The 18,501-nt window shown below is 44.0% G+C and overlaps 3 protein-coding genes across 3 annotated transcripts; 1 reads left to right on the top strand and 2 right to left on the bottom strand.

Moving 5' to 3' along the window:
- Positions 1-273: 273 nt before the first annotated feature.
- Positions 274-2,383, bottom strand: Defb13 (defensin beta 13). Its single transcript, NM_001037503.2, has 2 exons — positions 2,290-2,383; positions 274-641 (listed from the first exon to the last, which is right to left on the bottom strand). The coding sequence occupies exons 1-2, from the start codon at positions 2,345-2,347 to the stop codon at positions 499-501; spliced, it is 201 nt and encodes a 66-aa protein (NP_001032592.1). The 5' UTR covers positions 2,348-2,383; the 3' UTR covers positions 274-498.
- A 4,708-nt stretch (positions 2,384-7,091) lies between these two features.
- On the bottom strand, positions 7,092-9,519 carry Defb105a (defensin beta 105A). The gene is made up of 3 exons (NM_001408993.1): positions 9,438-9,519; positions 9,038-9,079; positions 7,092-7,216 (listed from the first exon to the last, which is right to left on the bottom strand). The coding sequence occupies exons 1-3, from the start codon at positions 9,505-9,507 to the stop codon at positions 7,092-7,094; spliced, it is 237 nt and encodes a 78-aa protein (NP_001395922.1). The 5' UTR covers positions 9,508-9,519.
- Positions 9,520-12,066: 2,547 nt separating this feature from the next.
- On the top strand, positions 12,067-14,765 carry Defb15 (defensin beta 15). The gene is made up of 2 exons (NM_001037520.2): positions 12,067-12,151; positions 14,518-14,765. The coding sequence occupies exons 1-2, from the start codon at positions 12,103-12,105 to the stop codon at positions 14,706-14,708; spliced, it is 240 nt and encodes a 79-aa protein (NP_001032609.2). The 5' UTR covers positions 12,067-12,102; the 3' UTR covers positions 14,709-14,765.
- The last annotated feature ends 3,736 nt before the right edge of the window (positions 14,766-18,501 follow it).

The raw sequence follows: 18,501 nt of genomic DNA on the forward strand, positions 1-18,501 counted from the left end.
TTTCAGTCCAGCCAGCGTATGGAAGTCAGCCCAAGTGATTTCTCACAATGTGTGTCGGGGCTATTGCTGAAGCCATCTGTGTCTAGCAGGTGACCCATTTACTGTGAGGGTCAAGTTCCTTCTATTTTCAGGTATCAGAAATCTGAGAGGAAGACCCATTGTCAAAGATCCGCTTAAAGCTAGGGAGAGAACTAGAGAAGGCAGCTCGTCCGAGTCACGGGCGAACCTTCCATCTGACCTGCTTTTATGGGTTTTCTTACTTTTGTCAGCCAGTGGAACAATGCATGGACTGTGACAGAAAGAGAGTGTATTGTATGGACTTCATTTACAGGAGATAGTGTCAGCCCCACAGAAGGTCAGACCCAGGGAGGCCACTTTCTGCTGTCCTAGACACTCGATGGATCTGACTTCACAAAGTCCAGAACTGGAGAAGAGGCCAGTGAGGGACAGCCCGGAGACGTTTCTTCTGAGATCCTGCTCATGGTTGGGGCTGAGAATTCAGTGTTTCTTTTTCTCCTTGCAGCACAGTGGTGTTAAGTCAGCTCGGCAGGTCCCGATCTTTTTTTCAAAGGAGAGGCAGGCAGTTTCACATCGTCCTTTCATCTTTTTACAGAGGAACCTTCTGTACAGTGTGCCCTTGGCTAGGGGGAGAGAGTAACTGTTAGTTATCTAGTAATCTTTTACTAGGTCAAAAAGTGAACACTTCATTACTTAACCAGAGAGAGAGAGAGAGAGAGAGAGAGAGAGAGAGAGAGAGAGAGAGAGAGAGAGAGAGAGAAAGAGAGAGAGAGAGAGAATAAGACTCCTGATAAGTGCAATCAGTGCCCTTAGCAATCATCTGGAAAAGTCGCACATAATGTAATCCCTCTGTTCCAAGCAGCTAACTCATATGGAAAGAGACTCTCTCTCTTCCTAGGAATGCAGCAATCTACTTCCCAACTCGAAGAAACAACCTTCCTAACAAGATTTTCTTTTTTCACCTCTAGTGTCTGACGTAGACCAAAATATAAAGACAGTACAATTAATACTATAGGCAGGCCAACAATAATCCGTGCCCGATATCGTAGGATCTTAATGTTTCGGGTATAAAATCAATCAACAGTGCTCTCCTTATTGGCACTTGCAGATGAGAAATGTAAGCACAGAGTTCAAAAACTTAACTGGGAGCCTGGTCCGCCAGGGAGAGCTCAGTACACACCGTCCCTGGGAGAGCTCACCACGGGCTGCTTCCTGCGTGCTCCTTATGTTTTGTTCTGCCTCTGAGCAAAGGTTCATGTAAACCAGCTTCTCATTTTTCTGCATCTCCCAGTTAGAGTGTGGTTTGCCCAGCACCTGCTTCTCAGTACTTGGCATTATGGCTTTTAGGCAAATGGGTTTATATTACAGCCTATGCATACACTCTTTCCTCACTCACTTATGTAACTACACATCAAAGGTTTCGAATGATTTTACTCTTTTGGGGAATCTATTATTTACTAACAGATATTGTATGGCAGTCTATTTCCAGACAATTAAGGACAAAGGCTCTGCTTTAATTAAAAATCTCTGCTTATTTTTGTATAGCCAAGTGAATACAGCTGGAGACAAAGTCTTGCAAATGTTAAGAACACACTGTCAGGGTCTCTTGTCTCCCTAGAGCTTCTGGTGTTGACACACGTACCCAAGATGGTTAGACACTTGGGAGTTATGCGGTTAGGATGGGAATACAGGGAGCATGGAGCAAGGGTATTTGAGGGGGCTAACCAGAGTATTGTTGGCTGTAGGCTATGCTGCACAAACAGATCTGTTTAAAGCACCCTGAATCTCAAGTGCAAACAAATCCAGATGGTAGCAGTTTTAATTAGGTTATTATTTAGGTTATTATTTATTATATATGAGGTCCCCCCAAAAAGGTTTGAAATGATCTCACAGTCAGCTATCTGAACCAACTACCAAGACATGGAAAATGTTGATTTTTTTTTGCCATTTTAAAGCAGTCACTTTGTCATGTGCTGACATATGTTGAGATTTGAAAACCAGGGGAAGGATCTAAAGGAATGAAGAAGTCCAAATCCCTGCGTAGATTGACTGGAGAAGTGGCCCAGGTGCTCTAGTCAGAACTGATCGGAGTCAGTGCAACCTGAGTCTTCTGTTCCTCAGTTAGGAACAATGTTTTGCTAGGAATAACGTAAGGCCCCAGACTTACAGATCACTGAGATGAGGGATGAGGTTTCCCCGAAGTTAGCTTGGTTTCCAAGGACAGACCCAATTAAGTTGCCAACACTGCCTCTCCAGCGACTTCCTTCTTACCTGGGTGAAGTTGAATGAGAAGAACAAGCCCGGCAACAATTAAGGAAAAGATTCTCATGTCTCCAGGCAGCAATGAAGGTGAGATGGGAGAGGTACAGTAACGGAGCCCAGCTCCTTTATTAAGGAGAGTAAAACCCATTCTAGTGCTCAGAAACAGCCTTAAGGGAGAACTATTTTCCATGCTCCATTGAGTGACTTGTGGGACAGCTGATTACCCTTTTGTCTAAGTCTTTTACTGAAGGCAAGGCAGAGAAAGCACCCTGCCTTATTGCCTGGAAGGTTCTTTTTCCTTTCTTCTTAGGTGTCTATCACTTTCCTTCGTGTTCCATCTCAAGGATCCCCGATTCCAGAAAATCTACAACCATCCACCCCTTCTTCCTATAGTAAGGTTGTAGATATAACATGCATGTTTACAAGTTTTATCTACCAGTTCTTAGTTAATTGATTGATAACAGCTATTAGTGGCTTTTGTGGGATAAATTAACTACCCCAAGAGATACTAAATGTCATAGAAGAAACCAGGTCAATTTTGATTTCTTCTAGTAGGTTCTTATATCAGGGTTGTTTAGGTTTCCAGGGATAAGCTCAGGGTAATTCATTACTAAACAAAAAAAAATTAGGTGCAACCTGTCATTAAATCTCTCAAGCTTATACATATATAAGGATTTTGAAGACGGTATAATTCTTAATTTTTTCCATAATCATTTGTGGCACAATAGTTATGCATATTTGTAGTGCAGATATCTACTATCAGTAGGCCTTAAGTTTGTCCTAAAACCAAAGGAGATAGTGAAGGGTTTTGTGCAGAAGACTTATCTGGAACATTCATAATATATGTGGAAGAACATTCCAGAGGGGGAAAAAATCTACTTTCCCAACAGAGTGAGTGCTTAGCAGATCAACTCTCACACAATAGTAAATTAATTTCTGGAAAATGCAGAGCTGCCAAAAGGATGTGTAAGATCCAATGAAGTCGGGCATGCTTTGGAGAAAAGAAACCATCTAGGTAAAGAACGAATTTGGTGAGTTACCCTTGATTCTTACTCTGCTAGACTCTTGGCCCTCAGTGCGAGATATGATGGAACCTTTAAACTGTAGGGCTTAAAGTCCTGCCGTGGTGACCCATCCCTGCCACAGTCCTCAGGGAGAGAGTTTCAGGCCAGCTTGTGCTACACAATGAGTACCAGCCCAATCCGGTCTCAGACTGACTCTGTCTCAGCAAATCAAAAGTAAACCAAAAGTATGTGTAGATAAGTGTAAGTTAATTAGGTCACTGGGGCACTGTCCTTAGAAGGAGTGACATGGTTCTCATGGGGACTCGCTATCCCAGACAGGTTATAATAACAATGCCCCTCCCTGTTCTCTGGCCTCTTGTCTTCCATGCTGTCTTTGGCTCTCATCCATGCTCCCCTTCAGGACACCATCACCAAGATTTGACGTGGCCTGGGAGATGCTCTCTGAAGCCGAACACAGATCCACCTGATCACCGACCTAAGCCCGTCAGTGGAATAAACTCTTTAAAATAAAGTACCTAGACTCAGTTGTTGGGTGTTAGCAAAAGAAAAACAGGCAAATACACTCACCTGTACCTACCCTCAGGTGAGGACCCTGTTCAACACTTTATCAGAGTCAGAGCCAGAAAAGGGGGTACTTAGAGCTCACATCCCCCCTTAGGCCCAGAAACCTTGAGGAGGATGTGACCTCCCTTTGTGTGCAGGTGTTGCTCTCTTTCCATTTCCTGAGCAAGGCTGGTGCTGTTACTGATACTAAGTACTTCGGTTTGGAAAAGCAGGAGAGGTGTCCTGAGGATGAGATCCCTTCCCACCGAAGGGCCCAGGGTGGGAATCACAAACACACCTGAAAGCATTTCTGTGGCAGGGTTGTCTAGGAAACTCTCCAGGTTCAGTTGTGCAAGCTCTCAGGGATTGCTGCAGCTCCAGGCCAAGGGGCCTGGTAGCTTCTTGAGGTGGCAGGAGAATTTGCATGTCTATGCCATCCAAGTTTGGTTGGCTTGCAGAATGCAAGACCAGTGGGGATGTGGAACCTCTCAGGAAAGTTCCAGAGAATGTGGCCTGGATACAGGGCTGTAGAGCAAGGTCAAACTCCCTGCAAGGAGTCCTGGGAGGGGCTTTGCACAAAGCTCTGGGAGTGAGGTCAACTTTGGCCAAGACCCTAGGGTGTTAGAGATACCAAGAATGTTGGATCTCTGCTAAGGAAAGTCACACTTACCAAATGGGTCAGTCTATAAGAGGCCATATTTGCTGCAGGAGAAAGGGCTATGGTGTAGACATGGCTAGCTAGATCCCCTGGGGTTCACGTCATGTCACCCCATATCCCAGAAGCCAGGCTTGGAGCAGAAAGAAGGCTTTCCTGTTTGTCCAGCTGGATTTTGGTCTAGGTTTGGGCCTTGCTATCCTCATGATTCTTCTTGGCATGCATGTATTTTCTCTGTGACATGCATGTTGGAAGCATGCCATTTGGATGTTTTATGTTTGTGTATGTTCAATGCTGAGTTTTCATTGAATTTCAGAAAAGACTGGACGGTAGAGTTTTGATTTGTTAGTATTTCCTTCAAGTATTTTAGTGATCTGTTCTTAGGTGCAATTTTCTAAAATATTGTATTCCATCTCTTGGACTGATACTTCAGTCATAAAACAACCTTGTTTCTCATAACAGTCTTTTTGTGTTTGCCAAAGTCTGTTTTACAAGCTACTGGTCTACCACTTTTTTCCAATAGTTCTTTGAATGTAACGTTTTTGAACTCTACAACTTAAACTTGTCTTTTAAAACCACATTCTATTAATCTCTATTTGGGATGGTTAATTGATTTTTCCTTAATGTAATAATCAGTAAAGTAGAACTTGTATCAGTTTTGCCATTTGTCTCCCAAATGTTATGGAGTTACCCTTTTTTTCCTTTCCCTTTTTGGTGCAACACACACACACACATGTATATATGTATATGTATATATGTGTATATACATATATATTTGTTATAAGCAATTGCCTTTAAGAATTTTATTAATGTTGCAATCATACACAATTCTTCAATGGTAACACCAACTCACTTTCAATAGCAAATTGGAACCACAGCCTCAGTTATTCCATTCACTTTTGATGTAAAAGTAAATTGGTGAGGTCTGAAGTGAGAGGCTCTCTTGCTGGTCTTGAAGGATGAGATTGCCTTGGACAAAGGGAGCTGTGAGCAGGGGATGATCAGTGGTCTGTCGTTGGTAGAACTGCTGAGGTTGGCCCCTGACTGCATGCCTTTGGAAGACATTTTCCCTCTGATGGCAAGGCAGCTCGAGTGGATGCTTTATTGTTAGTCTTGTGAAACACTGAGATCTGCACCAGACCCAGACTTCTGACCTGAGATAGTTTGAGATAGCCTGTGCCGTGTTAAGCTGCTAACCTCACAGTGCATTCTTATGCAGCGACATGAATAGCAATCACATTTTAAGGTGCGTGCATTCTGTAGATGAGCATTTGCATGCTCTCACAAGGAGGCTGTGCTCTCCAAAGCATTGAGCAGTTTCCCAAGTGGTTGAGAGTCTTCGTAATTGTCTTTTTATGAATTCGTCTCACTCCTAGAACTTTATGGTAAAACTCCTTTATGCTAAATTCTTTCCCAACATGCTATATCCTTAGCTGTTTTCCCCTAAGGATGCCTTTGAGTCAATGAACCCATGTGATATTTGTGTGACCCATCGAAAACACACATCTTGTTGCCCTCTATCCAGTATCTAGCCACTGCCTGTCAGAAGCTACACCTGCCATGGGAGAGCCAGGTGAGAGCTGAGGGAAAAGTGATAGCTTTAGTATAGGAAACAAATTCTCTGGTGGGGAAATATCCCTGTTTCTATTCCTGTCTGCCATTTTTCCTAGCAGATGGTATTAATTAAACTCAGCCCAAAGTCAGGAACTTAGGTGGATCTGGATTGGATAGACCGATGCTAAGGTTTCATAGAAGGGAAGGGGTAGGAGAAGATCCTATGTTGTAGATCACGCTGGTCAGAATCCTGCTCAGGTTCCTGTGTCCCCATAAAACTGATCAGTGTGAGCCCCACAGCTCTGAGTTTTGACGTTTAGTTTGTTAAGCTACAAATTTTATTCCGTAAGGTGGAAGTTACAGTTTGTTGTCTGCACATATCCTATACAAGTGGACATTTCGATTCTTCTCTAACCATTTCCTTTTGCAGGCAAGGACAATGCAGTCTCCGTAGTACAGGCAATAACAGAGCACATGAGGGTTGTTTAAAACATAGACCATAATTGTCATAATCTGTGGATAATAGTACATTACCTCATCGAGAATCAAGTGAATGGATTTTCCTTGTATTCTACAGAACTACAAAGCTGTTGACAGGGTCAACAGTGACACTTTCGTTCACTCCCACGGTCATTAGTATGTTAGAGAAACAGGAAGAGGCAGTGATACACACGCTGCCCCTTGTCTCCCAGCTTTCCTGTACCATAGGCAGCAACACAAATCAAATACCCGGATCAAATACAAATCAGAATGATAGTCACACTCTCAGGTGACCCTGAGCCCTATGAGGAAACCCTGGAAAGAACACTTATGAGTTATGAGTGTGCTGGAGATGTGCAGTCCTGTCTGCTTGCGTAGAAGGCATTCATTGCTGTTTTGATTTCTGTCATCTTAACATTGAAATGAAGCACAGAAACAGAATGAGGTGAGATGGGCCTGAACAGCACTGACTGTGACCCCGTGAGGCCACAGATGTTCTCTCCTTGACCATCCATTCAGCACGGCTTCTTACCCTCAGGCCATTGGTCCTTGGTTCAGATCCTCTCCCGACAGCAGAAGAAGTTCAGCTTGCACTTGCCGGCGATCTTCTCACTGTCCAGGCACGTCCTCCTGCATTTCCCCCGGCCCAGCCTGCATGTCTCGCACACAGCAAACTCCCCTGTGTCAGGAAAGAGCTGCTGAGAGGTTTGCTGGAACTGTGTGGGAGTGGGAAGAGTATCTAAGGCCCCTCACAGGCAGGGTTTGTGTGTATGGCTAGGAGTGTTTTCTGGAATTAGGCCAGAGGTGTTGGGGGTAGCTCAGTTGGCAAAGTGTTTCTTTGGTGAACATGGGACCCTGAGTCTGATCCTCTATGCCCAGATAAAAAGTCAGGGGCTTCTGTACACTTGCAGTCCTCAGCTGGGTAAGCAGGGACAGATGAGTCTCTGCGGCTCAGGGGTCAGCTTAGCTGAACTTAGGATAGATTCTTTCTCAGAAAGGGAAGTGGATGGCTCCTGAGGAATGTCCTGTAAGTTTGACCTCTGGCTTCCACACAGGCACAAACACACACACACACATACACACACACACACACACACACACACTCACACACACTGTAAGAAGAGAACTACCCCCACAGCATCTGCTAACCCCAGTGTGGAGCTGAAGAGTTAAGAACAATAGGTAACCATCACCCGCGTCCTCCAGGTGTTTACTGTCTTTCATGGGCCCCATGTAAATGATAGCGCAACATCTATTCTTCAGAACTATTAAAATGCACGTCTGTACTCCTGAAAATTTACTAGATAGACTTTGGTTTCAAACTTTCAAAGCTGGAATGAATAATTTAATCTTAATACTTGTTTGGGCCTAGTATCAGCTGCTTAATTTACCAAGCCTCATTCGCCTGATGAACATACTAGAAATACCTGTCCACACTTTTAAATTGCTGAGTGGTGAAGGGAAATGACTGTGATAATGTTTTGCTGTATGGTATATACTAGTAAGGGGGCTTTAATAATTAACCGGCATAATCCATGTTTATTTGTTAAGAACTGGAGAAATTAGTGCTCCATGAGTTAGCTCCATAGTTTAACTCTGTTCAGTTATCATCATCACCAACACCACCACCACCACGATCAACACCACCACTATCATCATCATTATCATTATTATCATCATAATGTTAGTGTGTGTGTGAGAGAGAGAGGTGTATCATATAGTACACATGTACATATGTGTGCAGGCTAATGCCTCCATGTATGTGCCCACCAAACATCAAGAAAAAGGCCTTGGGTATTATTTTCTGCCACTCTCAGCTTTGAAGCAGGGCCTCTCTTTGAACCTTAGCTCAGTTTTCCTAGCTGCTCTGATTCCCAGTGAAACCCCTAGCTCTGCCCTTGAACCTCCTAACTCTACCCCCACAGCACTACGGTCCCAGGCTCAAACAAAACTGTGTGTGCTCAAGTCCAGACTTGGGTGCTCATAGTTGCACAGCAAGCACTCAATCTGTGAGCCACATCTCCAGCCCTCCAAGAATAGTTTAATATTTCTTTTAATTGTGTTTGCCTCGTGATGTCTTCCCATGTAAGAGAACCTCTGGTGCGCACCCAAAGCCCGTGGCTAACTGTTATAAACAGTGCTTTGTGATGAGGGCGGCACCTCACCGACCATCTACGACATTCTGCATGATCCTCCTCATCCAGCAGATGCCCTCGAGCAGACCTTGTTCAAGTTAGGTCCTACGGGAAGGAAGCCAGGATCTCTGGGTAATGCTAATTGGTGAGGATGAGGTTGAGCCTAAGCATCACACATTAATGGGAAAGTCACTGGAAAAATACAAATATGACCATGGCCACAAGAGTAATAGAAGATGACACCAATAGACCAGAACTCAGTCCTTTCACAACTACCTTCCTTCCTTGGCCTCATCAGTCAAAGATAGCTAACTGGGCCTCAGTCCCCAAGAGAGGAGAGAATACAGGTACAGGATATAATTTACCTCCTGGAAATGACTGGGAATACTCAAGTCCTGCCCAGGACCCTAAATTTAAAACAAAATACATTTTAGGACAGAATATTAAAACAAGAAGTAACACTTTATAAAATGTCGCCTACATGCTACATGACTCTTGAGGGACCAGTGATGTTCTGGCTGCTCTCTTTATTGGATTTCTCAAGTCCACTCCTGGAAGCCAGAAAGACCAATGTACTGAACAATAAAATCAAAATTAATGCTCTATCCGGTTGGCTCTTAGGAAACATTAATGCAGATCCAAGAAATCTCCGGGGAAGGAAGACTTACTCTCAGTTTCAGGATGGTTCATGGAAGAGTCTTTGGATTTCATGGTCTGCTCCTCCCCACCCCCAATCCCATCAAATTCCCATCAACTTTGATTTACCTGATGGCAGTTCAACTACAATGAAGAACAAAGCCAGACCAAAATAGAACGTCCCTCTGCTCAGAGCCATGTTTGAGGGGAGATTCTTGAACACAGAGAATCAGGGGTTCTTTGAGGGGACAGGAAAGCATTTATATTGGAAAGTAATGGGCTATGTTCTAGGTCAGCGAAGTGAATCAATAAAGAAAGCAGGATTGCATGCTCCATTTGCCGGGATCAAGAGCTGGTGCAATGAGTTAGAACCTTGAGTCTGCAAAGCCCTACTTCCCCACGCCTAGCCAGTGTGTAGAATGGAGTGGACATTGGTCCAAGGCTGGGAGAATCCAGGACCATGCACGCTCTACTGTGGGAATTGAGGGAGAGGATGCTGATAGCTTTCCATGACTTCTCAAGGATCAGCGCTCATGTTCTTTGCAGCACGTTCTGGGGATCCAGTATGATTTCAGCTCAGGAGAACTTTGAATGCTCATCTTTTTACAGAGCTCTGGTGGGGACTAGAGGCAACACACAGATGTGCACACTGACCCTCCTCATTCTCACTGTCGTGTCAATGAATTGTTCAGCAGAATGTGAGGAGTAACAGACCTTTGCTAAGGTAGCTTTGAATCCTGTGCCTGTCAGACGTCTCAACACACACTCAAGTTGTAGTCACAGCAACCTTTAATAATCAAAAGTGTGGTGTGGACATCAAAAGGATATTCATGTGAAGTCCCCAAACTGTGTCCTGCTTGAGCCATCTGGATGCTTATAGTTACATGATATTCTGGTTTTCAGTCTCAGAGGCAAACAGGCCTTGTGTCACAGGCTTGTAACCCAGCTACTCTGGAGACTAAGGCAGAAGCACCACAAGCTAAAGGCCTGCTTGGGCTACACAGTGAGTTCAAAGCCAGCCTGTATAAGTTGGTGATATTTTAAAGTAAGTGAAAAGGGGCTGGGACGTAGTTCAGTAAAGTGTTTGGCTCGCACACACAAAGCCTATATTCAATTCTCAGTGTGCCTTTCTTTCACACACAGGAAAAATGTAGACTACATAGCAGACAGATATCTATCTATCAAGTAGACCATCTTGGATAGGTTAACAATTTTGGAAACCTCGGCCTCTTTATCCTTAAAATTGGGTTACACTGATAATATCAGCCTCATTGGGCATTGAGTGCATTGCACATGGCATAGAAGTGTTTAGCAGAATGTCGTCGTCATCATCATCATCATAATTACATTTATATTTCTATATAGCTTTGAACAACCACTCTGCTAAGTAGCGTAGCAATATGACTCCTAATGACATATCTTATACTCATAGATCAGAGCATCTCTTGACCCTCAGCAGAGAAACTTCCTCTTGCGTTATATGGTAATTAACACAGAGATCCACATCTGAGCGATGTGTAGATTGTGAGAGACTGTGGAGCTCTCAGCCCTCAGTGGGATATCTTTATTACACTCCTCTACTCAAAGCCCAGGGATCTATGTGGAAAAGGAGCTGGGAAGGGTGTCAGGTAGCAGACAACCACAAGGGGACTCCTCCAGATACTACAAGGTTGGTGAACACCTGAACTCATAGAGCCTGGCAGTGTGTACAAGACCTGCACAATGTAAGCTAGACAAATAGCAAAGGGGAAGTGGGCACAGAGTTCACGCCTAGACAAGAAGCTACTTATTCGTAATCAATAGCTGCTGGGATAGGGAAATAAGTTTCCATCACTGGAGTGATACTGGGCATATCACCCACCCTCCAGGACAGACCTTCTGCTCAGGGTAGATGGCCAACCCAAATCAAACAACGTGAAGTTTAGTAGGTAATGGGGAGGATCTGGGAGGTATTACAGGAGGGTAAAAAATGTGGTCAAAATATACTATGTGAGGAATTAGAGAGAGGGCACTGTATTTAAGAGCACAGACTCCTCTTCCAGAGGTCCTGAGTTCAGTTCCCAGAAAAGGGTCTCACAACCATCTGTAGTAGGATCAGATGCCCTCTTCAGGTGTGTCTGACGACAACTACAGTGTACTCATATAAATAAAATAAACAAATCTTTAATAATCTGTGTAAAATTCTGAAAAAAAAATAAATGAAAGCATAAGCAAAACAAAACAAGCCTCCGAGATTAAGATGATGTAACACTTGAAATGGGCTGCACGCAGCAAGTCCAGAATTTAAAAACAAATGATGGGGTACACGCTTAGGTTAGCTCCTGTTCCCAGTGTGCACAGCCCACAAATCTGACTCTGCAGTTCAGAGACCACCTGACCACAGGGCACCAGTTCTTCACCGGAACATGGGCTATTGTATACTTTCACTCCTATATCTGTGATCTGAAGCCACTAGGGAAGGAACACAGTCAGAATTAGCAAAGCAAAGGACTGGACTCCAGATTCTTCTAGCACAAAACCTGCACCCAGTCCATCCTTCTCTCCACTTCTGCTCTTTGCTCATGCCTATTTTCCTTCTTGGGAACTTTCCAGAACCAGAAAAAACCAGCAACACACTATAGGTTGAGCAGCACCCACTGAGGTGGGTGGGCTCCCTGTAGCAGGTCGTGGGGTCACTTGTTCTGATGGGTTCACTGATCAAGGCCCTGTTTGCTCTGGAGAAGCATATAAAGGTGGGTGGGTGTTGGTGCCCTTTACCATGGACACCGTGCTGACCCTCACAGCCCTTCAGGTCATGAAGACGTTCTTATTTCTCTTTGCTGTTTTCTTCTTTCTTGACCCAGGTAAAGAAAATGGAAATCTTTATATGGAGGGTGATCTGTGGTGATGGCCCAGACACAAGGTCTGTCCTGCCAATGCCCAGGAGTGATCGACCCTAGGATTTAGGATACCTTTTGTCTGTTGGATTTGAAAGAGAACAGTAATTACAGAAGGTAACTTCCCTATGACTTATCAATGAATCACGTACTGATACATTGCCTTTTCTATTAATGATAAGTTCTCACAGCTTTGGGAAGGTTAAAGGGCATCATTAATGATGTGTTTGATGTCTGGCTTTATGCTTATTATCAAAAATGATGGACAAAAATTAAAGGAAGAATTAAAATGAAGAAATTGACAGATTTTTTAAAAATATGTTTTAAGTGTAGAATAAAGCAGACAACAAAGAGACAGAAGAGGAGGTGGAAGAGGAAAGAGGTGGGCTTCCATTCCCATATCCATCCTGGCACAGGCAAAGCACACACTGGAGGCAGCCATTTCCTAATTGCTTGTCTAACGATGGGTCTGTGTTGTAGAGTTGTGATGATGAACACATTTACTTCTCCAAAGCCAGTGCCTTGGAGGAAAATCCTGTTGTGCTTTTAATATAGAGATATTCAGAGTCGTTTTTCTTTTTGGCTTGAAACTTCATACACATGTATGAAGTATATACCATATGTACATTCTATGCACATGGAGACTGGGACTTGGTCGGGTGTAGCTTCTTTTCAGGGACATACAGGTCAGTCAGCATTGGCACTCCGTGCTGCGCAGTGTGACCTGTATGGGGCATCCTCTCCACATCAGAGCGCTCTGCTCTTTCTCACTCTTCTGGAAAGTTTCAAAGGCTGCAGCTGCATCCTCTCCAAGATTAAGAGGCAAGACTCGACCTTAGCGAGTTCCGTGGAGCTGAAGAAAGGGGCTCATGGGAGTCCAAGTGAATCTAACTTATTCCAGGTACTAGTGCTGTTGCCAGCCCACATGGGCTAATTTCACATTAGTTGTGTGCAGCCCTGATCTGTGTTGTGGCAAATCTCTCTGAGTGGTTGCTGCATTGGGATACAGAGATGTAGGCCTTCAGTAGATCAATGATACGGCATGCATTTGCTGGCATCAATGTGAACGTTCAAGGCTGCAGAGAGATATTGGGACTGCTCAGTAGGATTACATAGTTAACACAATGTAAGATTATCCAGTATAAAATTATCCGCCGTTCCAAATGCACCACACATGCAGAGACTCCATCTGGACTCGTTAGAAAGCGACAGGCAAAGATGTTCTTTTGGTCCAAAAGCTGTTGGTTTATCATTGTGAATTGGATATGCTAAAAAGTTCTCAAGGCAGAGTAAGGTCTTGAACCTTTAGTCTGACACAGCCTTAGTATGTTAGGAGAGCAGAGAAAATATTGAACACTGTAGAGAAAGACAGGGTTTAAAGGGCTTTGAAACCATGGGGTACTTATACTTGTGAATCGATATCCAGACAGTGGATAATGGCTGGAATGCGAGAGTAGTCACCCCCTGGGATTTAAGACTTGCAAACATTTGAGTTAGCGGACTTTGTATTCATGTCAGACAGAATCCATGTACTTTCCGTACCTCCATGGCATGTTCTTCAAGTCATCGACTCTTGAGATTTTGATCCTGGTAATATGGATTGTGTGTCTTTAACATAAGGTAGCAGACTGCTCTCGTGAGGGCTAATGCAAGAACTGCAGTTTCCTGCAAAATGACAAATTAAAGGCACAGGGAGTTGGCCTCAACTACGCCCCCTTCCCTAAAGTGTCTGACTCTTACAGTGGAATTTTGGTGGAGCGTGATGGAGAAGTCAGATATCTTTCTGTACTTGGGTATCCGTGATGGCCCATTAGAAACCCAAGGACAAAGATTTTCTTTGTCTTCAACCTTCCTGGGTTGTCACTGGGAATTAGATTTACTCCAGGCCTCTACTTTCTGTCTTCTCCATTAAGCTTTTGTCCATTGTACACAATTCCACTTTTAATACCAGTCTTGTGCTGTCTCCACAGACTTAGCTCTTGCTCTCTTCCCGAGTAGCCATCTTTGAAAGTGTGTAAGGGAAGTTCCAGGGTGTGAACATGTTCATGAGTTGAGTTGATAATCTTCTTTCTAATATATTTATACTTGTCTTATAAAGTCCTAATCAAAACTGCTCAGGTGTTAGCTAATTCTTTGTGCTCTTTCACCTTGTGTGACAAAAGATGGGGTTATCCCACAGAAAATGTTTCTCTAAGCGATTCGTCTACCTGAGTCTAAAGGAACTAAGACACAGCTTTAAAGTGGTTGTTGCTGATGGTAGACAACCATCACAGACAGTGATTAGCCACATTTGAAATAGAATTAACCTGGGCGGGGCTTCTTCTTTTGTGAAGCCAAGAATGCATTTTTCGATGAGAAGTGCAGCAGGATTAATGGGAGATGCACAGAATCTTGTCTGAAGAATGAAGAACTCATTGCTCTCTGCCAGAAGAACCTGAAGTGCTGTGTGACAGTCCAGCCGTGTGGGAGGGACAAGGGCGACGAGTTGGATGAAGACTCGGGCTACAACAGGACTCGGGGATGAACTAGTTTTGTCTTTCTGCTGGAAGCAGATGCTGCAATGAAAATAAATGGCTGCTTTCTTTATCTTGTCAACTGCTTCTTTCAGAAGGCCAAGAGTAGCTATCTAAACTGGATGGTCACTCTGTACTCTTTCCCTATGGATTTGGGAGGCAAGCATCCCAAAGTTCCAAGGTATTTATTTCTCCTAAAACAAGGGTACTAGCATAGCTTAGTTTTGACCAACTGGCTTCCACCAAAGGGAAGAAGAAAGGAATTTGATAATGGAGAAATGAGCATTAGACAGCTCGCTCGTACTCATAAAAATGCATCTTAAAAAGAAAAGCAGTCTTCAGGAAAGAGGCTCCCACTGGCACAGCAGCATGGTTGTTTGGAAAGGAACTGCCCTCCGATTGGATTCCAGGCCCATGCCATGGGAAGGAATAAATACCTAGCATTGGAAACCTAGGTACAAGCCTAAGACTAGGGAAAGTTGTCAAACCTAGGGAGGAACTTTCTCCCTAGGCCATGCTAAATGGATGTGCTACCAAACTGCATCTAACTATTTATGCTTATGTGGTATATCAGTGCTGTTCTCAACTGTGGTCAGAGAATCATTTGTGTACAGTGGTTAGTGCCTACTTCAGAGCCTCATGAGTGGTCAAATTGCTGAGAGTAATTGACTTATCCGTAAGCAGGAACCTCAGTACCACTCACTGTCAGTCCCAGGAAAAGTCACAGAAAAGGAAAGGATGTAAGAGATGGAGGATGGGCAGGTTTGAGAAGTGCCGTCTTCTCTCAAGACATAGCAATAACATTACAAATACACAGCTACGGCTACCTGCACACATGTCCACAAAGGGTAGGACATGAAAACAGGAAGGTGACCTTTTGGGAAGAAGTGTGCAAGATCGGGAGGCGATGAAGGGGACAATACATTACACTCACATGTGTGTATTTTGTTAAATGCTTGTGTTAGAGAGAAACCCAGGTGATACAACAGCCGAGAAGCATGTAGAAACAGAGAGGATACGCAGAGACAGGGGAGCACCAGCCCCCTTCTCCAACCAGTCCACATGTGGTGTGGAGGAGATGAAACCACAAGGCTTGGGCATTGGTTCACTCTGGGTAAACAGACTGAGGACCTCTGAGGTGAGCCCAGCCTGCGGTGCTCTCTGGGGCCAGCAGTGGTCCATGTGGGAAGATATGAAGCTTCTGCCTCAGTCCACACTGGCACAGCACTCATCCCACACTGAATGGTTCTGGCATAGCAAACAGCCCACACTGGCTCAGCTTGCAGCCCACACGCAGTCTTATGTAGAACAGTGGGGAAGACTAGAGTCAGATAACCTCTACCCCAGTAGACTAGCCAAAGAATTAAAGGACACAAGGGATCCAGGCAAGGCTGAAGATTCCTTATATTTACATAACAGAAAAGTCGTGACTGCAACACACTGGCACTTTAGGAGACACTTCCGTGGAATCTGTACCCAGGCAGGAATGAGAAAAACAATCACAAGAACTCAGAAAAAGAACACCAAAAAATAAAAACAAAAACAAAACACCTCTCATGAAAGAACAGATTAAGATTTGAGACAGGAAACAATCAGACAGGGTGATAATAACCCAGCAGATGTCTAATATGGATAACTAAGTAAAACCGTATCAAATGTAACCCTGTGTGTAAACAGGGTTGGCTCTCAGGTTAAAAGAGACTGATTGGATTAGAAAGAAATATGAGAAAGTTTACTATCTAAAGGACAAATGTTATAGAGAAGATTTGACACAAAATTAGAAGGCCTAAGGAAACTCACTATACATTAATAATGGTAGCAATCTAGTTATATGGATACAATCTTGAAGATGTATAATGACTGCACATAAATGCATGCACCTTTAATTCATCCACTGTCATAGGATGAGCACTGTGAGTTTAAAGGACAGACAGGTCCCACACAGTACCAGTGGGTGATTTCGACGCTGAACTTTCACCAATAGACGAACCATCCAGGCAAGAAAATTAAAATAGAAACCGCTAGGTTAAATCGTGCCGTGGATCAAGTCACGTACAGACTGTCCCATCTGGCAACTTCAGAGCAGACTCCTGTCAGCAGCCCAACTTTGTCAAAGCCCAAATTTTGTCAAAAGAGATTCTGTTTAGAACATGAAACAAGTTGCCACAAACGCAAAAACTCAGAACAATATCCCGTGCCTTATCAACTGAAATACAACTAAAAAGAAATAGCAAGAAATCTACAGAAACCTCAGAACAGTCGAGCAATCTGTTCTGCTCCTGTACAGTATTGATTTTGTTTTCTTTGTTTCACTGACTGTCACGTTCATGTGTGGATATTTTGCATGTGTGTTCCTGTGTGTGCCTTTGCACATGTGCGCGTGCACCTGCACACACATACACACACACTCTAAAAACACTGGCATTTTATTGAACATATTCTTAAAAACAACACCTTTCCTCTAACCCAACAGTCCCTTCCACAATGGCAGGGGATAAGACACAGTACCCCTGCCTGCTAAAGCCTGACCCAGCGTACTGTGTTTCCAGGGCTCGTTCCCTTCCACAGCCAAGCAGATTCCATTACCTACAGGATTTCAAGACTGTTCATTGTCGTGCTTCCTAACGACTCCCACGTGTCTACTGTGAAAAGCACACCAGGCAGCTTCCACCTGACACACATTTGCTGAAGGAAATTCGCTGACACGTGGACCGCTCCCAGTTGGCACCCAAGCACAGTTCGGAAGCAGGGCTGCAGCACACCTGCTGATGTGTGCCCACCTTTCTCTGGGGTCTCTCCTCTGCAATCCCAAGGCCTTCTTGACCTGGTCCCATCTCCCCAACCTATTCAAAAGTATGAACTTGTAGCATGGATTTAAGCCAAAGGTCAGTGTTGTTCTCTCTCCCTCTTATTCTCTATCCTACCTTAAAGGTAGCTTAGAGATCAGTTCTATTTCCTGTCTGGTTCTTACTCTTTGCAGTCTCCAACCAGGTGATTTGGTGATCTGCCCTGTTACTGCATAGGGGGAGTGGTTATAAACAGTTGCTCCGAGGACGTGCACACGCTCCCTCCAGCTAAGGTGCATGAGCAAAGTGCTGCTGTCTGCTCTGTGATCCGGGGTGAGGAGAGTTTGTTCAAGGCCAGGCATTTATACTTTCTCTGAAATACTCCATTAAGTTTTCTAAAGCTAAAATTATCAGGAACGATGCCCAAGGGCAAATGCAGGCATCTAAGTGTTTTGTGCTTTTCCTGTGGAAAGGGGTGGGAGTCAAATCCCAGGGCCTCTGTTCTCAGGAAAGGCAAAGATTGTTTCAATGATTCCTCACTCTTGGTCCCCACACCATGGTCACCTGGGAGAACCCCCAACCCTAGACTTAGTGTCAGCAATCGCTATTCTTAACTCACATGTGCTCTTTTCCTAAAATGCACTGACAACTCCTGGCATTCATGTCTTTCACATGCTACACCTCTGTTCTTTGACACGATGCATTGTTTACTTCTTTATTTTTGATTCAGAGGTTTCTACAGAATGGTGGTGTTAACCCCATTTACCTGCCCACTCTCCTCTACAAGCTCCTCCTCAGTAACATGGTGTGGAGCCATTAGATGTCAGTTGAGGGGAAGAAGAATGGAAAGTTCCTTTCCTGAGTCACAGAATATTGGATTGCAAATGCATCTCAGGGATCGTCAGCATCTTAGGGATCATTAATGTCTTAGGAATCATCTAGTTTTGCTTGTTTTAGGCGAAGAAATGTATAAGTGGTATGGGCTTCCTATGGGTAACACTCCCTAACCTACACTCTT

The sequence above is a fragment of the Rattus norvegicus genome, chromosome 16 (genome assembly GCF_036323735.1).
Source record: "Rattus norvegicus strain BN/NHsdMcwi chromosome 16, GRCr8, whole genome shotgun sequence".
In the NCBI taxonomy this organism is placed as follows: Eukaryota; Metazoa; Chordata; class Mammalia; order Rodentia; family Muridae; genus Rattus; species Rattus norvegicus.